Below are 26,126 nucleotides of genomic sequence, written 5' to 3' on the forward strand. Positions count from 1 at the left end.
AGGCATCTCTGCGAATGCTCTGTCTCCAGCGCAGAATCCCACAGAGATGTACGATCGTCTGCGTCTGCTCCCTGACTGGACCGACGCTGCTGTCAGTGACCAATACAATGATGCTGTTTTTTTTTTTTTTTTGTTTTTTTTTTTTAATCTTTCTTCCCATTCTTTTCTGTTGAAGAGATGTGGTTGAAGTTCAGCACACCTGTATATAGTGTTCTAAACAGCCCAACGGGACACCTATCCATTCAAAACAGGTGTAATACGTCATGAAGAAACGAGTCTGATTAAACATCAGCGCTTTCTTTGTTTATTTCTCTTATCGTCCCCAGGGCCCTGAGTGCAGCCTGGACCTTGAAAGGGAATGAAAGACTGCAAAAGGCCTTTTAAATACTAGCTGTGTGTGTGTGTGTGTGTGTGTGTGTGTGTGTGTGTGTGGGGGTGTTAGAATAAAAAAGCTGGTTTTGTTGTTTCCTTCAAGTGGCAGAACACACCTGACCTACATTTACTGCAACTACATATTGTATTATTATTATTATTATTATTATTATTATTTTGAAGACAGACTGTTAAATTCTAGCACGATTATATTTGACAATATTTCGGAAAACCTTGCCGTGTACTCGGCAGTTAAGGTGCATCTTACTGAATAATATTTACCGTTTATAAGTGTTTCTCTGGTACTTTTTGTTTCAGTTTCAAGATAATTTTTGGAAATACAACTCTTTTACAATGCAAACTTAGCACAACTTTAAAAATAAATGTTGTTACAGTTAGTCTTCATTTTGCAACATTTGTGGAAAAGTGTAAATAAAAATTAAGAAGAGGGAAAATAAAAATACATGTTTCTGTGCTTTCAGTTGCTTTATGCGGGGGAAAAGATTTTCTTAAACGTTGGGGGGGTCTTAAAGTAATTCTTGGTGATGTAATTCACACTATACATTTTGTGTGCATATTTGTCAGTATGTGATTAGTTTGAATTTGAAATTAATGCAGAAAAAGGGCTCAATGTAGTAAGAGTAAGCCTAACATTAAATTTATTAATTAATTGCAGTGGAGTTGGAAATGGTGTCATTCAGAGTGGGGGAAAAAAACATTTAAAATTTGACTGGATATCTTTTTAAATTATGTTTCAAGGTACCGCAATTTTGCCAAAAAGCACAATAGCGTATAAGAGTTGCAGATGTTTGAAAACGTTCTTCATAAATACTATAAACTGCGGTACCCATGACCACACAACCCGGAGAGGTTTCATAAAGCAAGATGACTCAAAGTAGCCGGATAATTTTTGTATAAACACAAAAAACAAACAGTTGTCCAGTAGAAGCAGTTCTGACTTTCTGACCTATGGGGAAATCTCAGTTTAATTACTTAGTAAACTGGATCTTAAGAAGAGCCTTACTTCATGACCCCCCCCCCCACCCAAACATACATATACACGCACACTCTGATTTTAGTTAATTTTTTCATACTAGACTTTCTTACTCGTATGTTTTTCATGTTTTGAAAACCAGATATTCTGTTTGTTTTTGTACTGAATGTAAGCGAACAAGGCTGAATTTCCAAATACATCTCAGAAATGCACAATTAAAAACACATTTAGAAATCCCAAAACCTCTCAGTAATACTTCAGACATAGTCCATCCTTTCTATCATCCATTCAGTCATTTAGTACTCATTATTTATTATGGGGAGGAATTCCAATTCACCCCAAGCCCATCTCAGCTTTACCCCAAAATGGTGCTAAATGATGCCTAGTATCATAGAGTTACAGACTTCCTGTCCTGACTGTGTTCCTAAGATGAAGAGCCAGAGTTTTTTTTTTTTTTTTTTTTTTTTTTTTTTTTTTTTTTTTCCCCCCCAAAAAAAAAAAAAAAAAAAAGCTGTCATTCTTTGAAAATTCCAAAAAAATATTCAGGTATATGAGCTCAGGGGTATAAATACACTTATCTTTTATATGGGTTTTTTTGTAGTTCATGGCCCAAGTCAACATCACATCAGCCCTCAACACGAGTTTGTCAGAAAGTACCGTCGTCTTAAACTTTTTTTCTCCTCCACCCCACTAGGTGTTGATCCTGATGAAAATGCTTCTTTTTACGTCTTCAATGTGGATGAAGCCCCGCCGATGGGAAGCCAGTTTGTTGGGGTCACACGCCACGGCCTGCATCCACACTCCAAGATTGCTGGTCCACATTTGCAGGCCCACAAAATGTTTGAGCCTGGGTGCGAGGGGGCAAGCCCCGAGTACAGTCCAGCGGGGGCTGCCAAGGCCTTTGAGTGTCCCAGTATCCAGATCACCTCCATCTCCTCCAGCTGCCAGCAGGACCTGGAGAGCGGAGAACATCACCTGCAAGTCGGTGGTGCTGATGGTGAATGCCAGGATCAGCCACTCTCTCGAGACCACCTATACTTGCCTGTGGAGCCCTCGTACCGGGATTCATCGTTGAGCCCCAGCCCCTGCAGCAGTCTCTCGTCCCGTAGCTGGTTCTCAGACGCATCTTCCTGCGAGTCCTTCTCCCACGTGTATGATGACGTGGACTCGGAGCTCAATGAGGCGGCAGCCCGCTTTACCTTGGGTTCCCCGCTCAGCAGCCTGGCTGAAGACCCCTGGCAGCGCATCCATCCCGCTGTGAACCCTGCACCGCCGTCACCCCGTCACTCTCCCGGTCACTCCCCCTGCGTCAGTGTCGCGGACGAGAGCTGGCTGAGCCCGCGGCCCTCGTCCCGGCCTACCTCACCCTGCGGGAAGAGGCGTCACTCGAGTGCCGACCTCTGCTACCCAGGCTCTGCCTCCCCGCACCACTCCCCCAGTCCCACACCAGGCCATTCCCCTCGAGGAAGTGTGAGCGATGACACCTGGCTCAGCAGTCCTTCCCTGGGGGTCTTTCCTTTCCAGTGCTGCCCATCTGAGGCTGACATTCCCTCCAAGACCAGAAAAACATCCCAGGACCACTCCTCCGTGGTGTTCAAGGGGGATCCCGCACCCGATGACTCTGGCGCCATGTCACCCTCACTGGGCATTCCCTTGGAGGAGGGGGGCACCCATGTCCTGAAGAAGGAAGGTGCTGGGGAGCAGTTCCTTTCTGTGCCCTCACACTTCTCCTGGAGCAAACCCAAACCTGGACACACACCCATTTTCCGGTACGTTGTTAATGCTACAATCTCCACCCATCTCCCTTGAGAGAGGTCCAGCTTGTCGAGGGAACTGGCCATATAGAGGCGCACGAGCGAAGGGGCCTTCAGACACCGCACGATACCATTAAAGGGCTTATTTAAGAGTTTGTGCGTCTTGATAAGAGTGACGTACGCAGTGCGAGATGTAGCTGGAGTCAAGGTTACATGGAGATCAAAGGAATGAGTGAGTCATTACGAGTGGTCATTATCGCCGAGGTCCAGGGGCTTGGCGCTGCGGACCGCCCCTGTGCGCATGGAGCAACTTGTTTGGTGTCCGCTGCGCAGAGAGCCAGAGTTCTCCTTTATTCTTAATTTACATTTATTCATATAGCTGATGATTTTCTCCAAAGCAATTTACAATGTTAAGCCACTTGCGTATTTATACAGCTGGGTAATTTTTACTGGAGCAATTTAAGGTAAGTACCTTACTCAAGGCTATGACAGCTGGAGGTGAAATTCAGACCTTCAACCTCTGGGTCCAAGGGCAGCAACACTTACCACTACGCTACCAGCTGACCCGGTCTCTCTGCAGGCTGGGAATTCACAGTTTGATGGTCAACATTTGAGTCATTTTTGTTGATATCAGATTTTGATGTAATACATTTTAAACATATGCTGAACCCAGTGTGAGTTGTTAGTGTGAGACAAACAACCCTCAAGTGGGAAATGCAAGTGCACATGTTAACAGTTTCATTCTGCGAGATTGTCTGTCTATGCTGCCAATAACCAGCTATAATATTGCATGTAGTTGTGATGATACATCAGGTTGTGTGGAACTGCACGGTCTTTCGTAAACTGGTGACTGGTGTTCTAACGTCAGAAATGAAGCGCTCCCCTTCCTCGCCTAACTGGGTTCATTTGTCTCCTACCAGTCTTTAATAGCTGCGCTTTTAATTCTGTTTTCACCAAGTTGTGTTTATACCAGTTTGCTCACATCTTGAGAGCTGCGCTGCACTGGGACTGACCTTTTCCTGCTGAAAAACTGCCACTGGCTCAAATAAAATAAAAGTGACGGCATCTTTTTTTAAACCCACCGAGGGATTAAAATCACTTGTTAATGAGGGGAAAAATGCCTTTGTACCAAATAGTAAGCCTGTTTTGTAAGGAAAAGGGAATGCGTTTTCATAAACCATTGCAGCGTTTTTCATGGAACAAGTTCCCATTATACGATTGTTGTTTGTGATGGGGGACTTATTTACGGTGTGTGTTTTCATCTTGGGGCCGATCAGAGACATATCTTTGTTAGTCTGGTAAGAACGTGACGTTGCAGTACAGTCGAAAGCTTCCGCAGATCTTTGCCAGCAGTGTAGTGCAATCGACAGGTGGTGCTCGACTTACGACACGTGGAACATAAGACCGCCTGTTAAGTGTCATCCTCTATTCGTCTTTGACTCCCACAGGACATCCTCCCTGCCCCCACTGGACTGGCCCCTTCCCAGCCAGTTTGGCCAGTATGAGCTGAAAATCGAGGTGCAACCCAAGGCCCATCACAGAGCTCACTACGAGACTGAAGGGAGTCGAGGGGCAGTCAAGGCTGCTTCTGGGGGGCATCCTGTGGTCAAGGTAAGTGCTGGGTTGCACTTAACTTTGCCCATATGTGCGTGTGCATGTGTGTGCGCCCACTACACAATGGCACCCTGAGTGAGGACGTTGACGAGGGTCGATGTTAAGGGTACGCAGGTCGCAAGGTCATCTCGCTTCTGCTCTAACTCAACTTCTGTTTTATTTGATTTTATTGTTTGTCATCTATTTTTAGAGCTACTTATACGTGTGTGATAAAACGTACTCAAATATTTTTGCTAACTTTGAGCTGTATTAATATTGATTTTAAATCACTGTAAAAGGTCTTCACAAATCCAGAATAACTGTTCGGCAGTTGATCCCATTAACGTGCAATGGTCATCAACCAGTTATTGACCACCAGCATTCAGGGACATCAGTCATGAACTATAAATAGTGTGAAATCCTGTCCATTTAATGTGGTCCCACACTCCTGTTTAGTTTACGTGCATTTTACTGCCACCTATTGGCTGGCTACATAAAGACAGGTTGTGTTTGCATTTCCACCAAGAATGAACACCGTAGTAAAGGGGCAGTGCATGGTCACCTTCAAAAATTTACCTGGTTTGTAAGGTAAAAAAAAAAAAAAAAAAGCATGAAATTCAGATGTAAGTAAATATGCATTTTACAACAAATCGTACCACATAAAGAATGAGATTTAGCGACTGGTCTCCTTTAAAGCTTCCACCCACGCTATGAAAATGAGCTACCTCCTCTTTGTCATGTGATCCCTCTGAGAGGGCAGGTGAGCATCCCGTAGTATTTCTGCTTCTCAGTGAAAAGATGTAGAGCTCCTTGTGTCAAATGATGAATATTTCATCACTGCAGCCTTTTGATAGCAGACTAACCCCTATGCCAAGTCATCAGTGTCGCCTCTAAGCTGTGTGCTTATACATAGGCAGAAGGCTGATTGAGCCAGCACGTGTGCCATAACGTTTTGTGCACACAATACATCAGTTTTCCAGTAGTTTAAAAAGAGTTTAAATCATCTAGTGGCTGCCTGTTGCACCCAGGCTGGTATATACCATCACTGTCTTTGTCTCTCTGTTCTGTCGGACTCGCTTTCTTCCTAGTCTTACGTTGTATCATGTTAGGTTGTTTTGCTTTCTCATCATGGCGCACACGTTTCAGCAAGGGTTAAAAATTTTACACAGAAATAGTTTACCACACACTGGGTCTCAGAAATTAGAGGGAACACTAGCAGCAGTCATTGCCCAAACGTACATGGAGACTGTCCTATCGATTTTCCTATAGCATTTCTGGTTGACAGAGTATAGATTGAGTAGCGCTAGACTTCCATTATTCTACATTGAGGCCATGAATTTTCAAGTTATGGACATATTTAAGTGTATTTAGTTTGAATGACTTTTAGGAAAGAGATGGGAAGAAAAAATTTGTTGCAGTTTCCACATCCAGGTATTTGTTGGCACTAAAGAGCACCCAAACTGAAAAGGGGTGTTTTTTTTCCGAATTCATTCAACTCACTTCCACAGTGTTTACGGTGTTTCTGAGTGTCAGTGATCAAGAACAAGATGACGAACGTTGTACATGTTTGTAGGATAAATCGGTCAACAGTCAGCATTGAATAGGAGTCTGTGGAGATATTTTGTTTAGTTATTTTAAATGAGTTTCAAAATAGCTTGAGGATAAAAAAGTTACTGAAAGTGTTTTTATTATAGTTTTATCCAAGATTGTCACAGAACCTAAACAGTAAATACACGGAAGAACAACTATTATTAATATTTTAATTGTATAGATAAGAAATAAAATTGAAAGTGGACAGAAGTTGACCAGCAGCGTACAGACAGTGTATGTCTATATATAAAATATAGTGTATAACTGGCCAGAATTTAAACTCTGAACCATGGAATCTCAAAATCATCATCAATAAGCTTGAGATTAGCACTTGAAACGATGCCTAGAACGATGGGTTCAATAAACATGAGCAATATTAGTGCTTTGTGTGCAGCAGAATCCAAAGCAGAAATAATGGGAAGTGTATGTGTAAGTATGCGCAATACCCATGTGCGAGGAGCTGTTACCAAGGCTTACTGCAGTGTTTAGATGATACAAGGTTTTTTCTGTAGTCGTCTCTCTGTCTCTCCACATGGCAGGCTGCGCTCAGATCGGCTGGATAATAGCAGTTTTAGCACGATCTGTCGACCGTGTATGAAGCCGAAAGTTTGCCTCACAGTCAGGTGATAAATGGAAGCATTAATCATGTTAAAGCGACACACATGCTTTGCCTTCTGCTGTGTTCATAAGGCACAGGCACTTTTGCGCTGTTTATGCTTCACACTCCCCTTTGGAGTTCTGGCTGAGAATGCCTCCGGAGTCCTGCCTTGATGTCTGTAGTCCTCTGTGACTGTTTCTCCCAGGCTAAAATGGCACTGGTGGGTGTTGGCATTGATCTTCTCACAGTTCCAGCTTCTTGGAGTATGCTATAATAAGGTGAAATAAGCAGAAAATGGTTTATGTCAGCTCTGCACTCTCTCCCCGGATGTCATTCCATCACAAACGGCTGTGTACAGCATCCCCACTGGCCCTTATACCCCTTTGACCCTCTTACCAGAGACCATCTTCTCCCAACAAACTGGTAATGAAAGTGCTTTCATCTAGAACATTCCACAGCCTGGCCATGGATGCACCCAACAAAAGGAAAAGTCAAGCTTGTAGTATATGATGGGGTAAGACGATAACGAATTCAGTACCATATGGTGAACAATGTAATAAAGAATAGTTAAGTAAATCATAATAATATAGTAAAGAAGGATAGTGATAAATAAAATAGTTATTAAGGATAATGATAGCTTAAAAGTACATTTCAAGTGTTTTTTTTACACAAGCAGCGTAACAGCGTGGCTGATGTGGATCCTGGGAAAGAAGTTGTTGTTGTGGGATGAGGGTGGTGCTCTGAACCCCTTTTCTTTGCACCAGTATTTTATCGGCTCTGTCCTGGGTTCAAATATAGAAATACTGAAAACTGCATTTTTAAATGATGTTTACAGAGAATAAAAACCCCATTATGTTTATCCTGTACTTGTGGTCCACTTCTGTGAAAAGCTGTAAATTAGATAAAGCGTTTAGTTTGTCTGCTTCTCCAGGAGGGGATTAGGGCTCCTGCTGACCTAGCACTTACCTTTTGGCCTTTGTTTTGACATTCAGAATTTGAGCACATTTATAATATTTTACCTTGTTGTCAGTATCACATATGCCCAATTTCCCACATTTTTCTTGTTTGGTAGAGCTGTAACCTTGGAGAAGAGTAAAAACTGACATAGGAAGTGTGCCTGACACTAAATACATTAAGACAGACCTCAGCAGACTGGATATGAGAAGACATAGTAGAATATGGTACAATCATACGTTGACCTTCACCTTGCCTAGGCAAACACACCTGACACAGAAAGAGCCATTGTCTGTAAATACCACCCTCGTAATACCTGTGTGTTGTTGCTGGTGGTGACAGAATAATGACCTTGTGTCGTATAAGCTCTTGTCTCCTAAGATCTCAGTACTCATCTGTCAGATGTCAACATAGTCATGCCCTCCTTTGTGACCTCAGCTTTGCTGACCTCCGCCTAACTTCTGCACATTGTTCATAGCCTGCAGGGATGTTTCTGACTTGCGGCGGTTCATTACAACAGACACAGGTGAGGTGAACGTGGCTTTATTTAGACCACTGCGTGCAACATTAACCAGGGTCATTATCAGTGTTTTGGATCACTGTGGTCGCCATACAGCAGCGTAGCCTGACCACAGGTCCCTTTCTTCACCTCCTCTTCCTTCAGAACCTCCATTTGCCACACTAATCCTATTTTCAAAGGAAACTGTAGCTGCTTAAAGGCAACAGATGGCGCAGTGGTTAAAGCTGCCCCCCCCCATGCACTTGAAGAGCCCAGTACCACTGTAGTACCTCTGAGTAAGGTACTTACTCTGAATTGTTACAGTAAAAATTGCTTTTCTGTATGAATGAGTAAATCAGTTAATTAGTTTGGACAGCTGGTAACGTAGTGGTTAGAGCTTCTGCCTTTGGATCCAAAAATCACAGGTTCGAGTCTCATCTCCAGCTGTAGTACCCATGTGCAAGGTACTTACCCTGAAATTGCTCCAGTAAAAATTACCCAGCTGTATAAATGGGTAAGTAATTATAAGGAGCTTAACACTGTAAGCTGCTTTAGAGAAAAGCATCAGCTAAATTAATAAATGTAGGTAGTGGAGAAGGAAAAAAATGTTTGGCAAATGATGATAATTATTGTTATAGCTGTAGCCTAATTTGACAGCAAATGAAAATGTGGTCAACTCTTTTATACACTGGTCTCTCATTCTTATGCTTTATTGCTCTTTGCAGTATAGCCTGGTTGGTCACGTCACGGTCGTTTTGCATCCTTGCTACTGAACATCATCCCTGGTCACTGTTTTATGTGCCAGGTTCTCTTTCCTTACTGTTGCTTACTTTATTGAATTTGGACATTGTGCATTAATTATAATATTTTGGGAAAGGATGTAGAGATGACGAAATATCAGTTTTAGTTGTGTGACATGCATATCCATAAAGGTGGATGTTTCTTCTGAATTGACTCAGCTGAATGACTGTGTCCTCAAGGTGATATACAAGGAGCCCTTCAAACGTTTTGGCCACGTGCTTAATTCCTTAACCATTCCTTCCATCCCAGTAGACAGCCATGGGGGGTGGCCAACAGTGCTGTATTTTTCACTCTGACTGACTTGATATTTCGAAGTTCTGTATGATATCGGGTGTCAGTTTGTCATTTGGAATTAATATTTTATTACTCTTTTTAACTACAGTGTAGTAGCTTTTCATTTTGTTTGCATCATTGGCTTGTCTTCTACTGGTGTCTGCTATTTGAGAGGTTGTTTGCTCATCTATGTTTCTGCCGGCTTTTATTGTCCTCCCAGCGCTGGTCGACAGACGTCTTCCAGAGAGAGTTTTGCAGAGGTAAGATGTGGGGAAACTGTGTGCTTTCGAGGAACCGATCATGTCTGGTTCCCGCTTTCACTAAGCTCAGCTAAGCCAATTATTCTGCTGTTAGGAGCTCCAGGTCTCATTTTGAAAGGACACAGTCCAGATTTAAACCGCGATCTGGCCTCAGGAGATGGGGGATGGCACCGTGTGAATCGGCTCCTGCAGAGTTGTGTGATCCAAGGCGGTCGTGCTGCTGACCATCACGGGCTGGTCAAAACACGGTATGAGGCACTCCATTGTCATAGGGCAGAATCGCATGGTCCGAGACAGTCCAGCTGTGCAGAAGGGTGCCGCTGTAGACCGAGAAGGCAGCGCCTTAAGTCTGGGTTTGTTAGTATCACGCATGTGTTTGTGTCATAAGAAGCCACAATCCCTTTGCTTGCTTGCTGGATTGCACAGATATACCTTGATCACCTTTTTCCGGGGTCCTTGCTGTCATTCTTCTGCCATGTTAGTCAGACTTCAGCAGTTCAGACAGGTGGTGTAGTGGTTGGAGCTTCTGCCTTCTACTAGAAGAACACTGGTTTAAATCGCACCTATAAATCACTATATCACTTTGAGGAACCTAACAGGGTAAGTTGCTTTCAGAGAAAAATGCATAAGGTAAATAATGCAAATGCCAACACAAACGAAAGTCCCAGAGTTGAAGAAGAGATCAGATAGAAAAAAAGGTTCGAGCTTACAGGAAGGCATTCCTCAAAATCAACCACAACGTACTTGGAAGAACGAAAGATTGAAGCTTTGGAAGTGAATCCCCAAACTGAGTCTTCCTGAAAATCTATGGGCTGATCACAGATATTTAGAACAAAAGGATCCATGACCCATGTCCTCTCACACCACCCAGGTGCTGCGAGACAGCAGTGCTACTCGCTGTGCCACCGTGCTGCCAAAACGTATTGTCTGAAGCTGTATGATACATGTCATGCACCACTTTAACCAGAACAGTTAGACATTTCACATATTGTTCCTGGGGTGTTTTAGTCATTTTAACCGCGTGTTTTTGGACCAAACCTCCTCTTCATTGATGTGATTACAAGTGGAACAAGTCAACCTGAAACAAATGGTCATTGTGTGATTAATGCATTTGTGCTGTGCTGTTTTTAAATAGAATTTATTGTGTGGTTATTTAGTAGTAGAGCCCTAACAGATCATTAATAATAAGGAAAAGAAGCGAATCTTTCGTATTTTTTGCATAGCCGGAATAGCGGTCCTGATCCAGGACAGAGAAAGCTTCTTCCCAATGGACCAGAAGTAGGGGCCATAACCACCTTCTGTGTATCAGGGATTTGAGGAGCCAGCGTGGTGGAGAACATGATCTTCAAATTCATTTCACAATAACTATTACTCTGCTTTTAGAAAATTCTCAGTGTTCAGTCTCTGCTTCTACCTGTCAGTTTTCATGTGATTAAAGTGGGAAGGTTCCTATAACTGCCCTCTTGTGAAAGGTGTGCAGAATATATTTTAATCTCATTTCCAAAGGTTCAATTCAGTAATAGTCTTCAGTGTCAAGTGATGCATCATTGATTGATCATTTTTTTAGACTTCTTATGCCTGAGAAGGGCTTTTAGTTCACTTCTAGGTACTCCTGTAAAATTTTTGAAAGACTGGGGGGCAGCCTGTTGGCTAATAATATACCATCAGTTTTGCACCTGGTAGGTGGGACAGTAACTGCTAACTGAGAAGGTGACAACCACAAATAACGAAATTTTCATTTTCAGATGGTGCCCTTTGGTTGGGCTAACATTTGCAATGTTTTCACATGTCAAATTACCCTGAGAATCAACCATAAATAGTACAGAAGGTTAGGGTGTAGTCTAACGGGCTCAAAACGATGCGGTAAAACTTCGACCAAAAGTGAGAATGGCACTGAGACTTGAGACTGAATGTGTCTGAGGTGGTGGCAGGGTTATCCCACTGGGACAGGTCTGAAGAGGACAGCCCCAAGTCCACCACCTGCAGGACCAGGTCACATCAACAAGTCAAGTTCAGTGAGACTTGATACATTTAACTGTTGATAAAATGTCTGGAATGCATGGAGACAACTGAAGCCATTGTCTGTCTGTATGGTTTTCACATCTCCATGGTGACAAATAAAGGGCATCTGTGCCATCTTGCAAGGTCTGGCGTCACAGTACTGAAATAAATGTTGTGTGTTTTTTTTTTTTTTTTTTTTTTTTAAATTTTCCTTTGTAGAAGTGCAATGTGACTATGGTGTGACTGTGGTTAGCAGCCATTAGAACTGCTTATAGTCCAACTTAAGACATGGATGTTGCCTGCTTTTTTAACAATAGATGTTCCATCAAAAGCGTTTCCTTGTGTTTCGCGCCTGGAAAATGTGCATCTCTTTTGGCCCCAGCATTCGGAAGGAAAGATGTGTTTCAACTTTCCCTCGGAAAGAACAGACTCGTGAGATTATGCACTTGGGTAGTAATCGTGTACGTGATGATTGAACGTGGAGATGGAATGTGATGAAGATGAAGAGTTTAGAACAACCTTGTTTTATCCTTGTTGGAAGATAGTGCACCATATGATTACTCATAGGGTTATATGCAGGATCACTCAAACTTTGTACTTATAAGTTTTCTCAAGGGCTCCATAACACACTCAGCCCTCGTGTAACGGGGTTTATTACAGTGGAAAAACAGTTCTGGGGCAGCGCAGTTGCTGCACAATTTTTATGAGGTTCCCCTGCAACAGAAAACTCTTTAGTTGTTTCTTCAGGTAGCATTCCAACCACTTCTAAATTGTGCAAATCAATGAGTCAAATAATCACTGAAGAAGTGATTATTTATAATGAATGGATGAAAATACAGTATAATGTTTAAACACAAGCTAGAAATTTTTTTATAACATCAACATACTTTTTAAATATTTTGTCATCGTTGTCTATGAAAATATCCTTTATTTTGGTATTTTAAGTGATTGGCATTTTAATTGATTTTAGGTGACAATGCTTTTCGTTCAGGAATTCCCTTCCTTGGAAAGTATTGGTATTTCGACCCCACTCACAATGGTACTTATGATATATGACAACGCATTAACTCTGTTATTTGAGTGATGAGTGTACAGTGGAAATCGCAGTGCTTCTGCTGTTTATTTCTTCCCCCTCCCCTCGTGTGTGTGTGTGTGTGTGTGTGTGTGTGTGTGTGTGTATAGCCAGTGCCAGCACTTCACATACCTGAATTTCTTTTTTTTAAAATATATAAAACCTTTTGTATATGTTTTTCTGCCTTGTTTCAGCTCATAGGCTACAACGAGAAGCCTGTCAACTTGCAGATGTTTATTGGAACTGCCGACGATCGCTACTTAAGACCCCACGCCTTCTACCAGGTGCACAGGATCACTGGAAAAACAGTTGCAACTGCTAGTCAGGAAGTGATGATCACCGGCACGAAGCTCCTCGAAATCCCTCTCCTTCCTGAAAACAATATGTGTGCCAGGTACTTGTCATAATTTTTCCCTAACGGCATTCTTCCCTCAACAGTCTGCAGCTGAAGTGTGAAAGTAGCGTTGTTGTTACTGCTGTTAAGGTCTTCGTAGACATCGAGAAATTTAGACCAGAACCAGAGAAGAAAACGAAAATCATAGCACGAAAACTGGAGTCCAGATATTGTAATCTTTGTTTTTCAATTATTACACTGCAAGTTTGTTTTCATAACATAAAGCCTCTCTATCAATAAACACGTAAAATCCTTTTTTAATAGCAATTACACTCTAACCTGAAATAAGTTTAGGTTAAGAGACGGCACTGCTGAGTAAAAGCTGTTGTCCCATATTGGGATCGGCAGTGTTCTGTTGTTGTAATTTGCAGCAGGGCAGTGTCTTGCATGTAATTCTGGGCTCTGAGCTAACCACCTTTTCCTACGTGCACCAGCATCGACTGCGCAGGCATCCTAAAGCTGCGCAACTCGGACATTGAGCTGCGCAAGGGTGAGACCGACATCGGGCGCAAGAACACGCGGGTCCGCTTGGTGTTCCGCGTGCACGTTCCTCAGCCGAGCTGCAAGGTCCTGTCTCTGCAGGCTGCCTCCATCCCCGTGGAGTGCTGTGAGTGAGCTGTCACTTTGAACTCCGCACAAACACTCAAACATACAAATGAGAACCTTTAATAAAAACAATTTTAATTGGAACTCCAGAATGTTAGCAAAAATATGCCCCCCAGGTTAGCAAAACGTCATGCGCTGTGGTCAACACCTATTTCGCTGACATTTTTCTACAAAGCAACTTAGTGTTACACTCATTTATACAGCAGAGTAACTTACTGTATCAATTTTGGGTACAGCAGTATAATTTTACTACTTCAATTACATTTACTCATTTAGCTGATGCTTTTTTCCCCCCAAATCGACTTAGTGTTTATTATTTATCCATTTATAAAGCTGGGTAATTTTACTGCAGCAATTTCAAGTAAGTGCCTTGCTCAAGGGTACTACAGTTGGAGGCGAGGTTTGAACCTGCAACCTTCGGGTCTAAAGGTAACAGTTCTAACCACTACACCACCAGCTGTATGCTACTGCCCAGCTAAGGATGAGTACCTTGCTTAAGTGCTCAGCAGCAATAGATGGATTCAGACTTGTGACAAATTGTTGGCAGAAGCTCTAAGCACTATCCTAACTTCTGCCCAGGCATATAGTCATACACATACACATGCATACACACGCTCTCTGGCCTAGTTTCTGAGATGCATCCTGTCTGTGTGGTTGTTGACGGCAATCCCTCTCTGTGGCCTGTGCCGGTGCAGCCCAGCGTTCGGCCCAGGAGCTGCCCCAGGTGGAGAAGTGCAGCCTGAGCAGCTGTTCTGTCGCTGGAGGCGAGGAGATGCTCCTCACAGGTTCTAACTTCTTCCCCGAATCCAAAGTCATCTTCCTGGAGAAGGGCTCAGGTGAGAACTGCCTGCTGTACTTCTGAACGAATACTAATGGCGTGTACCTCATTTTTTTTAAACAATTTCTGTTTTTTATTATTATGATTTACTTTTAATTATTCTCCCAGTTATTTTTATTATATTATTCAGCATGTAGTATTCATTTATGTATTGTCGTTTTACCCCTTATATCTTATTTGCATGCCTTTTCTTTGTCGCATATATACGTGCAACACAGCCTGCCATGGAAATTTCTAGAAGAGAGCACCTCTCTTACTGGTAGATTCTATTTACTGGGATTGGATGGAGGAGACTTTGGATGGCCTTTATCATGGGAACAAGTATTTAAGCAAATTGCAGGCAGTTTAAAAAGATGGTAAAAAGACATGCAGGTGCAGATGCCCCTGACAGATAACACCTGATGAAATTCTGCAGAACTGTAATGCACAGTTTGTTTTATTGTGCCCATTATTGAGACTCTAAAGAACCTCAAATCATCTAAAATCTCTTAACTGCCAGGTCTCTCAGCAATCCTCTTTGTTTTTACACTTGTCTTTTTAAACATTAATGAAAGCAGGGTGAACTTTTATACTCAAACCTTACAAAGGCAGAAATGAGAACGAGATGGTAAAAGCTGTTGGATTTTAGCCGCTGAACCTGAGGATTTTTATTCCGCTTCACAATTCATAAGGGTCAGAGTGAAAGTGGAGATGGAGCAGACGTGTAAGTTCAATGGAAGGTGATGTTTATCCGCAACAAGAAGCTCCTGGTATTGGCTTCATCAGTACAGGTTCATAGTCCCTAACCCACAATTCCAAAATCTGAAAAGCTTAGAAAACCTAAAGTTTTTCTGTACGTTTGGCACCAAAACAATGACAGCGCTGATTTTCCCTCTCCTCCAGTGTTCTCAGGCAACTAGATGTGGTGGTCACTTATTGCATGTCTATGTACAGGTGCTTAGTTTAGTTTGAACATGTATATGTTTAGTTTCACTGAAAGTCTTCCTTAGAAACAAGTACTAGAGTACTTATGATCTGTATTTACCCCGCTATTTCATTTGTCGGTTTAGTAGTATCTAAATAAGCTGTAAGAACTTCTTATAGTCTCTATTAATCCCACTTGGTGTTAATATTCATACACTTTGGTGCAGAAATATTATTGTTTGACCATGAGGTGCTGCCCCAGATCCCCATGGGGGTGTCGTATGGTATATACCATAATATATGGTATGTTGAGAAATTCACACATTCATTGGTGTGGTTGTTCAAGGTGCCTTTTGTTGAGTTCTCAAACACTGCTGCATCTGAATTCAGGCTGACCGTTCCCGGTGCGCTTACAATTTATAGCTGGACGTAGCATTTTATTTCATGATATTTTATTATAATCACAGCTGTTTTGGTTTTTTCTTCTCAAAGTATTTTCCTATCCCCCACACTCCCTTCATTGCTGTGTGAAATGTGCACAGTCCCGGTCCAGGAAAACGGAGCGTTATGGAATATTTTGCTGCCCGACTGTATACTCATGAGTGCCCGCTCTTCCAAAGAAGCGCCGCTGTTCAACATGTGTTTCCGTTATTTTGAAAAGGAAGGGCGATCAGCATTTTTTTCTGTGGATTTGATGACTGTAAGAATGACTTTGTTAGGTCACATCTGAAGACCAAACTGAAATTCCTTCCTTTTGGAAGCTTTGACATCATGAAGCTCAGTGTTCATTAGTATTCAGTATTTAGTTACAGACGAGTATCTGCTCTCGGAGGATGATGTTAGTCTTGAAGGGTTAACCGCGGTAATTAACTTTGAGGTATTCATGGTGTTGGGGTTATGGCTGCCAGATAATCGTACTGAAGATTTGCAACCCTCATTTCATTGCAGATCCATTGGGAGCCTCTAAGTTTACATGTTTCCCATTGTGCGTACAACAGACCTGTGTATGTGGCCCGTTCACAGTGCCAGTGGTGTAGCGGTTAAGGACACGCCTTTGTAACCTGGGAGCTGCTGGGTCAAGCCCCACTGCCCACAAGTGTTGTAGCACACTCATGCAAGTTACCCGCTGTGCGCTGAAATACCATCGCTCACTTGTGATCGGAGTGTCACATAGGCAGCATATTAGTAATAGCAATAATTCATCTCAGTCCCTTAAGATGTTCTGGTTATTCACATAGAACTGTTTTAAAAGCAAAATGACTTGACAGCTCATTTGAATCTGTACGTGTTAATGTCGGGTGGAGGGGGTAGTCATTAGAAGAGGATGCTAAAGGTTATACGCTATGTGAGTAGTTCCATGTGCTTAGCATGCTTGTGTTAAAGAGGTGACCTTTGGGTTCATGGATTTAGTTGCCATGTGAAAGAAGGAATAAATCGCTGGTTTCTGGGTTGCTCTTGTGTGACTGGGCATAAGAAGACATTAAATGAACCAGAAACTCTGGTTTCGTCCTGTGAGCTTCGGGTTGTAGGCCTTTTACAGTGAGTTACACTTCTGTACCACGCTGGATAATGGTGTCGGCTCAAGTGATCAAGTCTGAGTCCTTATGCTTGGAGAAGGTATCCTCCTCCAGCAGATGGAAAGATCAGTCTGGATAAAGGGGCACATGGAGATTTAATGTTTAATGTCCCTTTTTTCCATCATCTTCTCCTCAGAAGGAAGACCTCACTGGGAAGCTGAAGCCAAGATTCTGTGGGAGAAGAGTAATAGTGTAAGTTCAGCTGGAATTACTTCCCCTGTTACTAATTTTGCCAGGTACAGGTGGTCCTCAGCTTATAACATGTGCGACTTAGAACCACCCAGACTTATGATGGGCTTCTCATTTAACTTATTTTCGAGTCCCAACATTTGGGACTGCTGTACGATAACATTGGCTGGTTGTGCTGCCGCAAAACACCATATTTCTTATTATTTGAGTCTCAGTGTTTCAGTGTCTGAGTGATTGCATTTTATCTGCAAAAATATTGTTTTATTTACAGAATGTTTGGTTTGTCTTTTTTTTTTTTGCGTTGCCTAAGCAAGTATTCTGATGATGCAGAGAAACGGCAAAAAATTGTTTAGAAATGGAAGTGAAATTAATACTGCAGCATGAGACTATTTTAATAATACTGTACTGCATTTATATTTTTTATATTGTTTTAACATGAATAATGTGTGAAATTAATGAAAAATATAACAAATGCTTAATTGTAGTATGCAGCAGTCATGCATGTTATATGCTCATATATCCTTATGGTTTATGTAATAAAGTAAAAGAGGATTTATGACTTACAACTAAGTCAACTTATGATGACTTTGTCGGAATGGGACCCTATTTTAAGCCAAGGACCACCTGCGGTCCGGAAAAGCTGTCCTGCTCGGATAATCGAGCCACATTCGGTGGAGCAGGACTTCTTCATGTTCGAGAGTACCTGTGAGCAGGAGTTTGCTTTTTGCAGGGAAACATTGTGCTGGAGGTGCCGCCCTACCACACTCAGTCGCTCAGCTCGGCCGTCAACGTGCACTTCTACGTTTGTAACGGGAAACGGAAACGGAGCCAGTGCCAGCGCTTCACTTACCTGTCAGGTACTGCACACCAGCATCCAACAATATAGCATTGTGTGCTTATTTTGTGTGTGTTGTGCATGTTGTGTTGACACATTTTAATGCATGTCAGTCTAAAAATGAGCTAAGCAAGTAGAATGGAAACGATAATGACTACAGGGCCTTACATGGTATCTCTGCTCGCTTGTTAGGAAGACTAGTTGTGGCTCTTACGAGTTACTGCTCTCAATGGCTGCCGTTGGCAGAGGAGACTCCCTTGGTGCACAGTCAGATGACACACTACTCATGTGAAATACGCTTATCCCTGTTAGCTCGTCCCAATTTGTCCCTGAAAACGGACCAAATATTGGAAAACTGCATAACGGAATTACTTATTCCATTTATTCTCATGCGGAAAATTTCTAGTTCAACCCAAGCCCAGAATCACCCTGAATTATGCCTAATGTCATAAGGAAAAAATTGTGCAACACATAAAATTAGAACGAATAACAGTGACAACATGGTTTTACTTTACGGTGGTTTATTCCTGAAAAATTCTTTTTTCTTCCACTTTAAATTATAAATAAATTAATAAATTCAAGGTTTATTATTTTATAGGTGCTTTTTTTATGTATACTGGGTCTATAATGTAATGACAAATGTGTTTGTGGAAGTTTTACATGAAATGTCCAGGGCATATAAAATAAATGGGGAAAAAATAATGATTGCATAAAATAGACATTGTGATAGTGTGCATGGAGCGGCTTGATGAAGGCTCTCTCACTTTTAAATAAATTAATAATTAGAAATATAAAGCAAATTGGTGCGCAACAGAGGATAAAAACACTGTGAGACCATGGTGTGCAAGATCTCATCTGAGAGCGTGGGTACACGGTTCCCACAATGCAATGCGTCTCGCAGCCTCTCTCAAAGCTCTTCGGCAGTTGGTGTCAGTTTATCATGCCATACCAGATGTCTCAGACGTTATAAATGGAAATTCAAACCAATAAACGGTAACAATGTTGATAATTGTTGACTGGATAAGTGGAAAAATAGCAGGGGGTGAATATAGATGTTTTCAGGTACATATTTGCATACTTTTTTCAATGTTCTGCAGGAAGCTGACTCGTGTGAGAAGGCGAGATCTGAGCTGTCTGTGTCAACGGTACAGCATGGCTATTTGTGAACAATCAGTACATGGTGCGTTGCGATGTCTCTGGGAGGCTCTCAGCAAAACACAGCACACATGACAGCATTGGTGCAGGTGACTTTTGAAATGAGTCACACCTGTCAGCGGTAGAGGGTGGATTTAGCGAGCTGCCCGAGCTCGTTCTCGAAGGAGCGCGGCATTGACTTTGAACCCGCGACGCCCACCTCCCCTGCTGACAGCGCACCCACTTGCTGAGGGTTTCCTGTTTTCCCTTCGACTGCCAGGCCCCTGGCCAATCAGCACGGAGAGCAGGTGCCCTCAGGAAGTGCACGCCGAAGCTACAGACAAGCTGCCGCTGCAACTGTGCTAACCACGACGGTGAATGACAGGAGGGCGGCGGGTCTGCGTGGGAGACCCGTGGCTTGCACACTCTTTATTAGGGAACGGGCGGTGCGTTGGCGGGCCCCTGCCCCTCGACGCTCACAAATGGTATAAGCGTGAGGTGTCAAAAGAAGAGGCCCTTTATTGCTGCTGGCACCATTCCTCAACAGTCGCTTGAACCCAGGGCCACCGTTCTCTTTCAAACCTACACTGTCAGCTTTGTCCTGGCTAAGAACCCATGTCCTTGATGGTGCCCAGCAGCTGCCACTCATTGGAACAAAGATCATAAATACCGGCTTTACACCCAAGGGTGCCAAAATGTGGTAAATGACACGTTAGGGAAATGGGGTTGACGTTAATCTTTATTTAGCAGAAACCGTGGTCCAAGGCAAATCAGGTTTTCAAGGTTGTGAGATTGATATCTAGTTCGTCCTCCTGCTTTGTGCAGTACTCTAAGATAAAATCAAAAAGCTGAGCTTCTTTGAAAAGAAGTTGGTGCTGGAAAGTGATGGTCATAGACTGATTTGTGCCCACTGGTGCGGTTTTTCTGGAGTGAAGGGGAGACTGCGGCAGTGACTCATTTCTCTCGCTGCTTGTTGCCCCTCTTTCAGTTCTGGTGAAGAAGGAGCAGAGGGATGAGGCCGAGCTGACCGGTCCACCCCCCCATGCCCTAACCAGGCCCCGCCTGCCATCCGCCGACCACGAAGGTGTGTTGTCAAGTTCTCCGCAAGACATCGTTCCAGGGCTCCCTGCGCCGCAACTAGGCTATCCTCCGCTGGGCCCTTCCTCCTTCGGGACCCTCCATCCGCTCCACGCCCATAGGGTGGGTGGTGAATGCCATCCAGGAGCCCCACCCATGGGGTGTCACTCTACCCCACTTCCAGTCCATCCTGCTTATGAAGCCATGGAGTGCACTCTTAGGTACAATGGGCAGCCCGGCCTTCCTCTAAATACTGCCTCACAGCAGGCCTACGAATCGATGGCCTCCTTCCAGCCTGATCCAGCCACCTCCCACTCCCCAGGACTGGCTCTTATGTACCATACCTGCGCTGTCCTTCCCTCCAGCAGGGGCCTCCCCCTGGGCCATGCCTCGCAGCACTTGCAGTCGTTGGGCTACCCTTGCACTGGCGTGGGACTCATCCCTGCCCCAGCACACCCACCCAGCCAGCCTTTGGCTCAGCTCCAGCACCCCTTGAGCTACCAGAGCTCTTCATCGTGTCCTTCTCCTGCCTCTGGGCCGCCCTCCATGCTGCCTTCACCCCACTCAGACCCGTCGTCCCCTGAAGCGCACCAGCTGCCGTACCAGTCCCCCAGTGGCGGGGTAGTGTCCTCACCCTCTCCCACACCCGGCAGCCCCATGGTGCACCTTGCGCCCTCGGGGCAGCTGTCCCCCCGAACAGCCAGCACTCTGCGACACCCCCTGGCCTCCCACTCTCCCTTACAACCTGGTGAAGAGGACATGAGCATCAAACAGGAGCCAGAGGACAAAGAGCTCACGTTCCGTTCAATTGGGCTGCAGGACATCACACTCGATGACGGTAAGGCCTCGTTTCACTTTGACCTCGTTTACCCTGTTCCGTGTGTCTTCTCTCCAGCTGTGCGGCTCCCTGTAGCCTGCAGCTCCCTCCGAAACAGCTTACAGTGCCCCCTGTGCTTCTAGAATAGGCTCTGGAACACAGTGACGTCACATTTGTCAAGCTGTTATTAATAATGGTCAGATATATGAAAACATTTTTTTTTCGTTCCTTACTGCTTTCATGTTCAAGGTAAATGGACGAAAAAGGAGCAATGTATCTGTGACACACCACACAGTCATTTTTGAAACATGGTGAGGATATGGTTCCAACTGTCTTGGAATAAGACATTGAAAGATTCAAGTGTGCTCATTGCAAAGAGCCACGCATGTTATAATTAAGGGCGGCATGGTGACACAGCGAGTAACGCTGTGGTCTCACAGCATCTGGGTGGTGCGAGAGGACATGGGTTTGATCCCCACTCAGTCTGTGTGGAGTTTGCATGTTCTCTCTATGTCTACATGGGTTTCCTCTGGTTTCCTTCCACAGTCCAAAGACATGCTGTACAGGTTCCCCATAGTGTGTGAGTGACAGAGAGGGTGTGTTCCACTGATGTATGAATGAGTGACCCATGTAAGTAGTGTATCTAGTATTGTAAGTCACCACGGTGAATAGGGTGTGTGGACTGATAACACTACATAGAGTTCATTGGAAGTCGCTTTGGAGAAAAGCGTCTGCTAAATAAATTAATGTAAATGTAAATTACTCATACCCTGAAGTCCCCTAATTTCTGTATTCCTGAACGAGAGTAAGTATATCCTGCTCAGAGTACATGAGTGTTGAAGGATAGATGGAGATCGAGAAAGGAAGATGAAATTCGTTGCCATTTCTGCACAGGTGAAGTTTGAACCTGTTCAGGTTAGTGGCTGCTGACAGTAAATTCTTTTACTGATGCTCTTTTTGCATTACATTTATTCACTTAGCTGATGCTTTTCTCCAAAGCCACCTAAAATGTGAAGGTACTTACAACTATTTATCCCTTTATACAGCTGTTTAATTTTACTGGAGCAATTTAGGGCAAGTACCTCGCTCATGAGTACTACAGCTGGAGGCGGGGCTAAACACTGTGCTACCAGCTGCCTCTTTTTCTCTGAGCGGCAGGACTCCTGTATTGTCCACGATCAGAGAGACTTATCAAGCAATACTGTCATATTGCTTAGTAATATTGATAAAAATGAAAAATGTGTGATGTCAGCATGAGGACGAAGACTAGGTTTATACCTTTGTGGATGCCAACATGGACACCAGTGGACGTGCAGGGTTAATCAACAGCCAGGCTAACGCTAATGAAATGGGCACACGCTCAGACAGGCGTGTCAAGAGCCTTTTACCACGTCTGTACAGCCATCCCAGGGTACACATACAAATGCTAGCGCACGTCCAGGTTTAGGAGCCTGAAGTTAGCGATTCCATATGGCCGTGCATAAAGCGGCGGCAGGTAATGTAGTGGTTAGGTTCAAATCCCCCTACTGATGGCGTGCCCTTGATCATGGTACTTACCCTGAATAGATGCAGTAAAAGTTCCCTGCTGTACAAATAGGTAAATCACTGTCAGCAACTTAACACTGTAAGTCACTGTAGAGGAAGCGGTCAGGTAAATGTGAATGTAATGAAGTCTGCAGCGAAGGAAAAATTTTAATTTTTTTTAAAATGAATTTCAGAGAGAACGTCAAACAACGTTTTGCGAACACAGCAAAGCCCGTTAAGCTCGGAAACGCTTTCTCAGAGCGATAAATTCGGAAGCCGGAGCCCGATTTGCATACCGCACGTACCGCCTCCGGTTTGGCTTAAGTGTCAGTGACCTCCCAGCATGTGTGCGAATACTCTTGGAGTGTGTGTGCTGCAGTGATGCACGGCCACGGCCTGTGTAAACGCTTCCAAACACACACGAGAGTCACGTTACGAGTGCTTTTATGGTGTGTGTTCTCGACCCCGGTTACTGCACCCCCCGGGGGTGCGTACGTGACCGCCAGGGTGTCCCCCGACCCAAATGTCAAAGGCCTCTAACCTGCGCGGTGGCGACGCTCGGCACTAAGCTCGAAACTCGGGCGTGAATACGCATGACGGCACGCGTTGGCGCATGTTCGTCGGAGTGTGAAGAGTCTGAGCAGAGATCCTGTGCGTCGACTTTGCGCGCGGCCGCAAGCGGCTGAGAGACAAGTCACAAGAGCCGTTCATCATAAAGGAACGAGTAATAACCGAACGGCAACGACCTGTGTCTGAAATTAGGGTCTTTAACTCGTGCTACGCAGTCGTGCAGGAAAGTGCTTACGCTTTTCTCTGGAATGAGACTTGCAGTAAGATTATTTGAGCTTTGAATGTTTACCGCCCCTACTGTAAATAAACGTGAGAGATCAGAACATCTGCGCAGTAACGTTGCATTGCAAACGCATATCAAGAGCTGTCTGTTAAGGCTCTTCGATGGACACACGGTCAGTAAATAGGAGCGGAATGTGCTGGAAATAAGACGCACGCAGCACCCACCGGAAGTGCTGTTGGCCATGCATTTATTTATTTATTTTTTTATTTATTGAAGGATCAGTAACCATCTCTCATAAGTTGTCAAGTCTGAATTTCAACGTGTATTTGGAAAAAAAGAATTCCTGTGGGTTAAATGTAATGCTGTCAATAGTAAACATTTGAGCTGTGATTAGCAGCTTAAAGGAGCTCAGCAAACTAAGTAAACCGCACACGGTCCTTCTCTTTATACGTGTCTGTATGAAGTCAGAGTGGAAACCGAGAACCCGTCACTCACGCGGACGTTTCCGCTGTCAAAGAGGACAAAGCCCTGACACCTTTTTTTTTTTTTTTTTTCTTTTTTCCCCCCTTCTTCTCCTCTTTTCAAAAGTCAGCTCTTGGACACTTGCAGAATGATGGTCCGTTCCCGTGGCAACCACTTGTTTACCGGAGTAGAGCTGCTCTTTTTTCAGCTCCCACTTTCTAAAAGAGGTCTTTTCCACAAGAAATGACTTTTAAAGAGGAAGCCAGCAGCAGAGGGCACAGATTTAGGAAAATGAGTTATTTACTTTACTTTTCGTCGTACTATTGAGGACGTTGATCAACAGGGGACCCGCGTTTCTACTAAAGCTTTTCTTGCCTGCAACAAAAAATAAGTCGAGGTATAAATCAAAGCGCACAGATGCCGAAACAATAATGGGATTTACCTTGATTATGAGACATAGCCACACGTGCGCTGCTTCTGCGTGTGAAATTCTCCCCCTTTGAGAATCAAAAAAGGTGACACACGCTATGAAAACAGAATAAAAAGGGCCAGATGGGTGAAGAAGGCAAATCTCGGGATGTCCCCGCACAGTCATCTATGGGGATCTCCTCTGCAGCAAGTAATAGTGAAATTGTGTTTCAATGTCACTCGGTGAGTCATGGCCTTCAAACAATACACACGACAATAACACCCCGGCTCGAAAATAACACACCTTCACGCTTTCGTGCTCCTCCTTGAGTTTAGTTAAGATGCGCAATTATTGCAGCAATTATTGTTCATGAAAAAAAATCTCCTGTTAATGAGCCGTTTGCTGCTCGTATATGAAATGGGTAAATTCGCTGTTCTTTAAATCATATTTATTTTAATAGCGCTTCTTTGAAATATTTCGGGAACTGAAGAGCAAGCAGATGCTTTGTGTGTATTCTGCACATTGACTAGAATTAGGATAAACCATGAATACGAATCCTTTCTGTGGTTACAATTCAGTGTAAACAAACTGACGAATAAACAACTCGGATAAATAGAAACTTTTAGAAAAATTATGATAATTTCGGTATTCTTTTAATTGCATCAAATTAAACAGGGACTTTGAATAAATAGTATTTGAGAGATAAAAGTTTGTACATAATGGTCATAATCATTGACAAGATTGTACACATAAAATATGACACCACTTTTTTTCTTTTTTTTTTTCTTTAAAACTTTCTCCCCCCTACAATTAGTGTTTGCATAGTTTATTACATTTGTGTTGTTGTTTTATTACCCGCAATAAAAATAAATCTGCAAGGTTGTTTTTGTTTTGGAACTTCAACACAGCAGTTATCTCAGTAAAATTGTTAATTTATTAATACTAAAACTATAATGTAATTAAAAAAAACTTGTGCATTTTCTAGACATAACGTTGAATTTTCTAAATTATTGGAGGCATAAAATTATTAAATTAGGCAATAAATTAGTTTTGAACAGCCACTTGCTGACTTGCTGTCCCAATTTGCAGCTACACGAAACACTAAATAGTGGTAACATTACAATAAAATATGTAAAAATCATATTTTAGTAACTTCTATTAAGAAATATGGGGGGGGGGGGGGAATCTCGTAACTACCATTAAAAAAAATATGGAAAATTCACGTTTTAGTAACTACCATAAAACAGGGGAAGGTCATGCTAGAGTAGCCAGCATAAAATAGAGGGAAAATTCTTCTTTACTAAGTCCATAAAATATGGGGGAAATCGTGGTTTAGTAACACCATAAAATATGTGGAAAATTGTGTTTTAATAACCAGTGTGAAATATAGGAAAGTGGTGCTTTAGTGATAAGTGCAAATAAGAATGTAATAGATAATAACTCATATTGTGACTAATAAGAGAACTAAAGAAGGGGGGACAGCAGTGGGTCACCTGAGGAATCCCTTCTTCTTTTTGTCACCTCTTCTTCTTGCCCTGTGTTGCCCCCGGAGCCCCAGCGGCACCATCATTCCCAGGTGAGACACGTCTACACGTATGTAGACCGCCGTAAAGAACAAAGGGTCACGACTTCCTCTGAGCGCCGACACCGTCGTCTTTGTTTCATACGGTTCAAAGTACAATTCGGGTCATTTGAAACCATTCAAATACGCTGAAATTATGATACGTAGCGCAGGGTGTCGCGTTGCTCTGGACATTTGGTTTTGCTGAGTTTTACAGGAAAAGCTCAAAAAAAAAAAAAAAACTAA

At 43.2% G+C, this 26,126-nt stretch overlaps 1 protein-coding gene across 2 annotated transcripts in view; it reads left to right on the forward strand.

Annotated features, from left to right (window-relative positions):
• Positions 1-26,126, forward strand: part of LOC108928315 (nuclear factor of activated T-cells, cytoplasmic 3-like) — a 44,194-nt gene that overhangs the window by 12,825 nt on the left and 5,243 nt on the right. For both annotated transcript variants that reach the window (XM_029252010.1, XM_029252011.1), the window contains exons 2-9: positions 2,061-3,135; positions 4,569-4,731; positions 12,956-13,155; positions 13,590-13,762; positions 14,457-14,597; positions 17,216-17,271; positions 17,999-18,125; positions 20,226-21,152. In XM_029252010.1, the coding sequence (XP_029107843.1) occupies positions 2,061-3,135; positions 4,569-4,731; positions 12,956-13,155; positions 13,590-13,762; positions 14,457-14,597; positions 17,216-17,271; positions 17,999-18,125; positions 20,226-21,152 (2,862 nt within the window). The remainder of the gene's footprint in view (positions 1-2,060; positions 3,136-4,568; positions 4,732-12,955; positions 13,156-13,589; positions 13,763-14,456; positions 14,598-17,215; positions 17,272-17,998; positions 18,126-20,225; positions 21,153-26,126) is intronic.

The sequence above is a fragment of the Scleropages formosus genome, chromosome 5, assembly GCF_900964775.1.
Source record: "Scleropages formosus chromosome 5, fSclFor1.1, whole genome shotgun sequence".
NCBI classification, from domain to species: Eukaryota; Metazoa; Chordata; class Actinopteri; order Osteoglossiformes; family Osteoglossidae; genus Scleropages; species Scleropages formosus.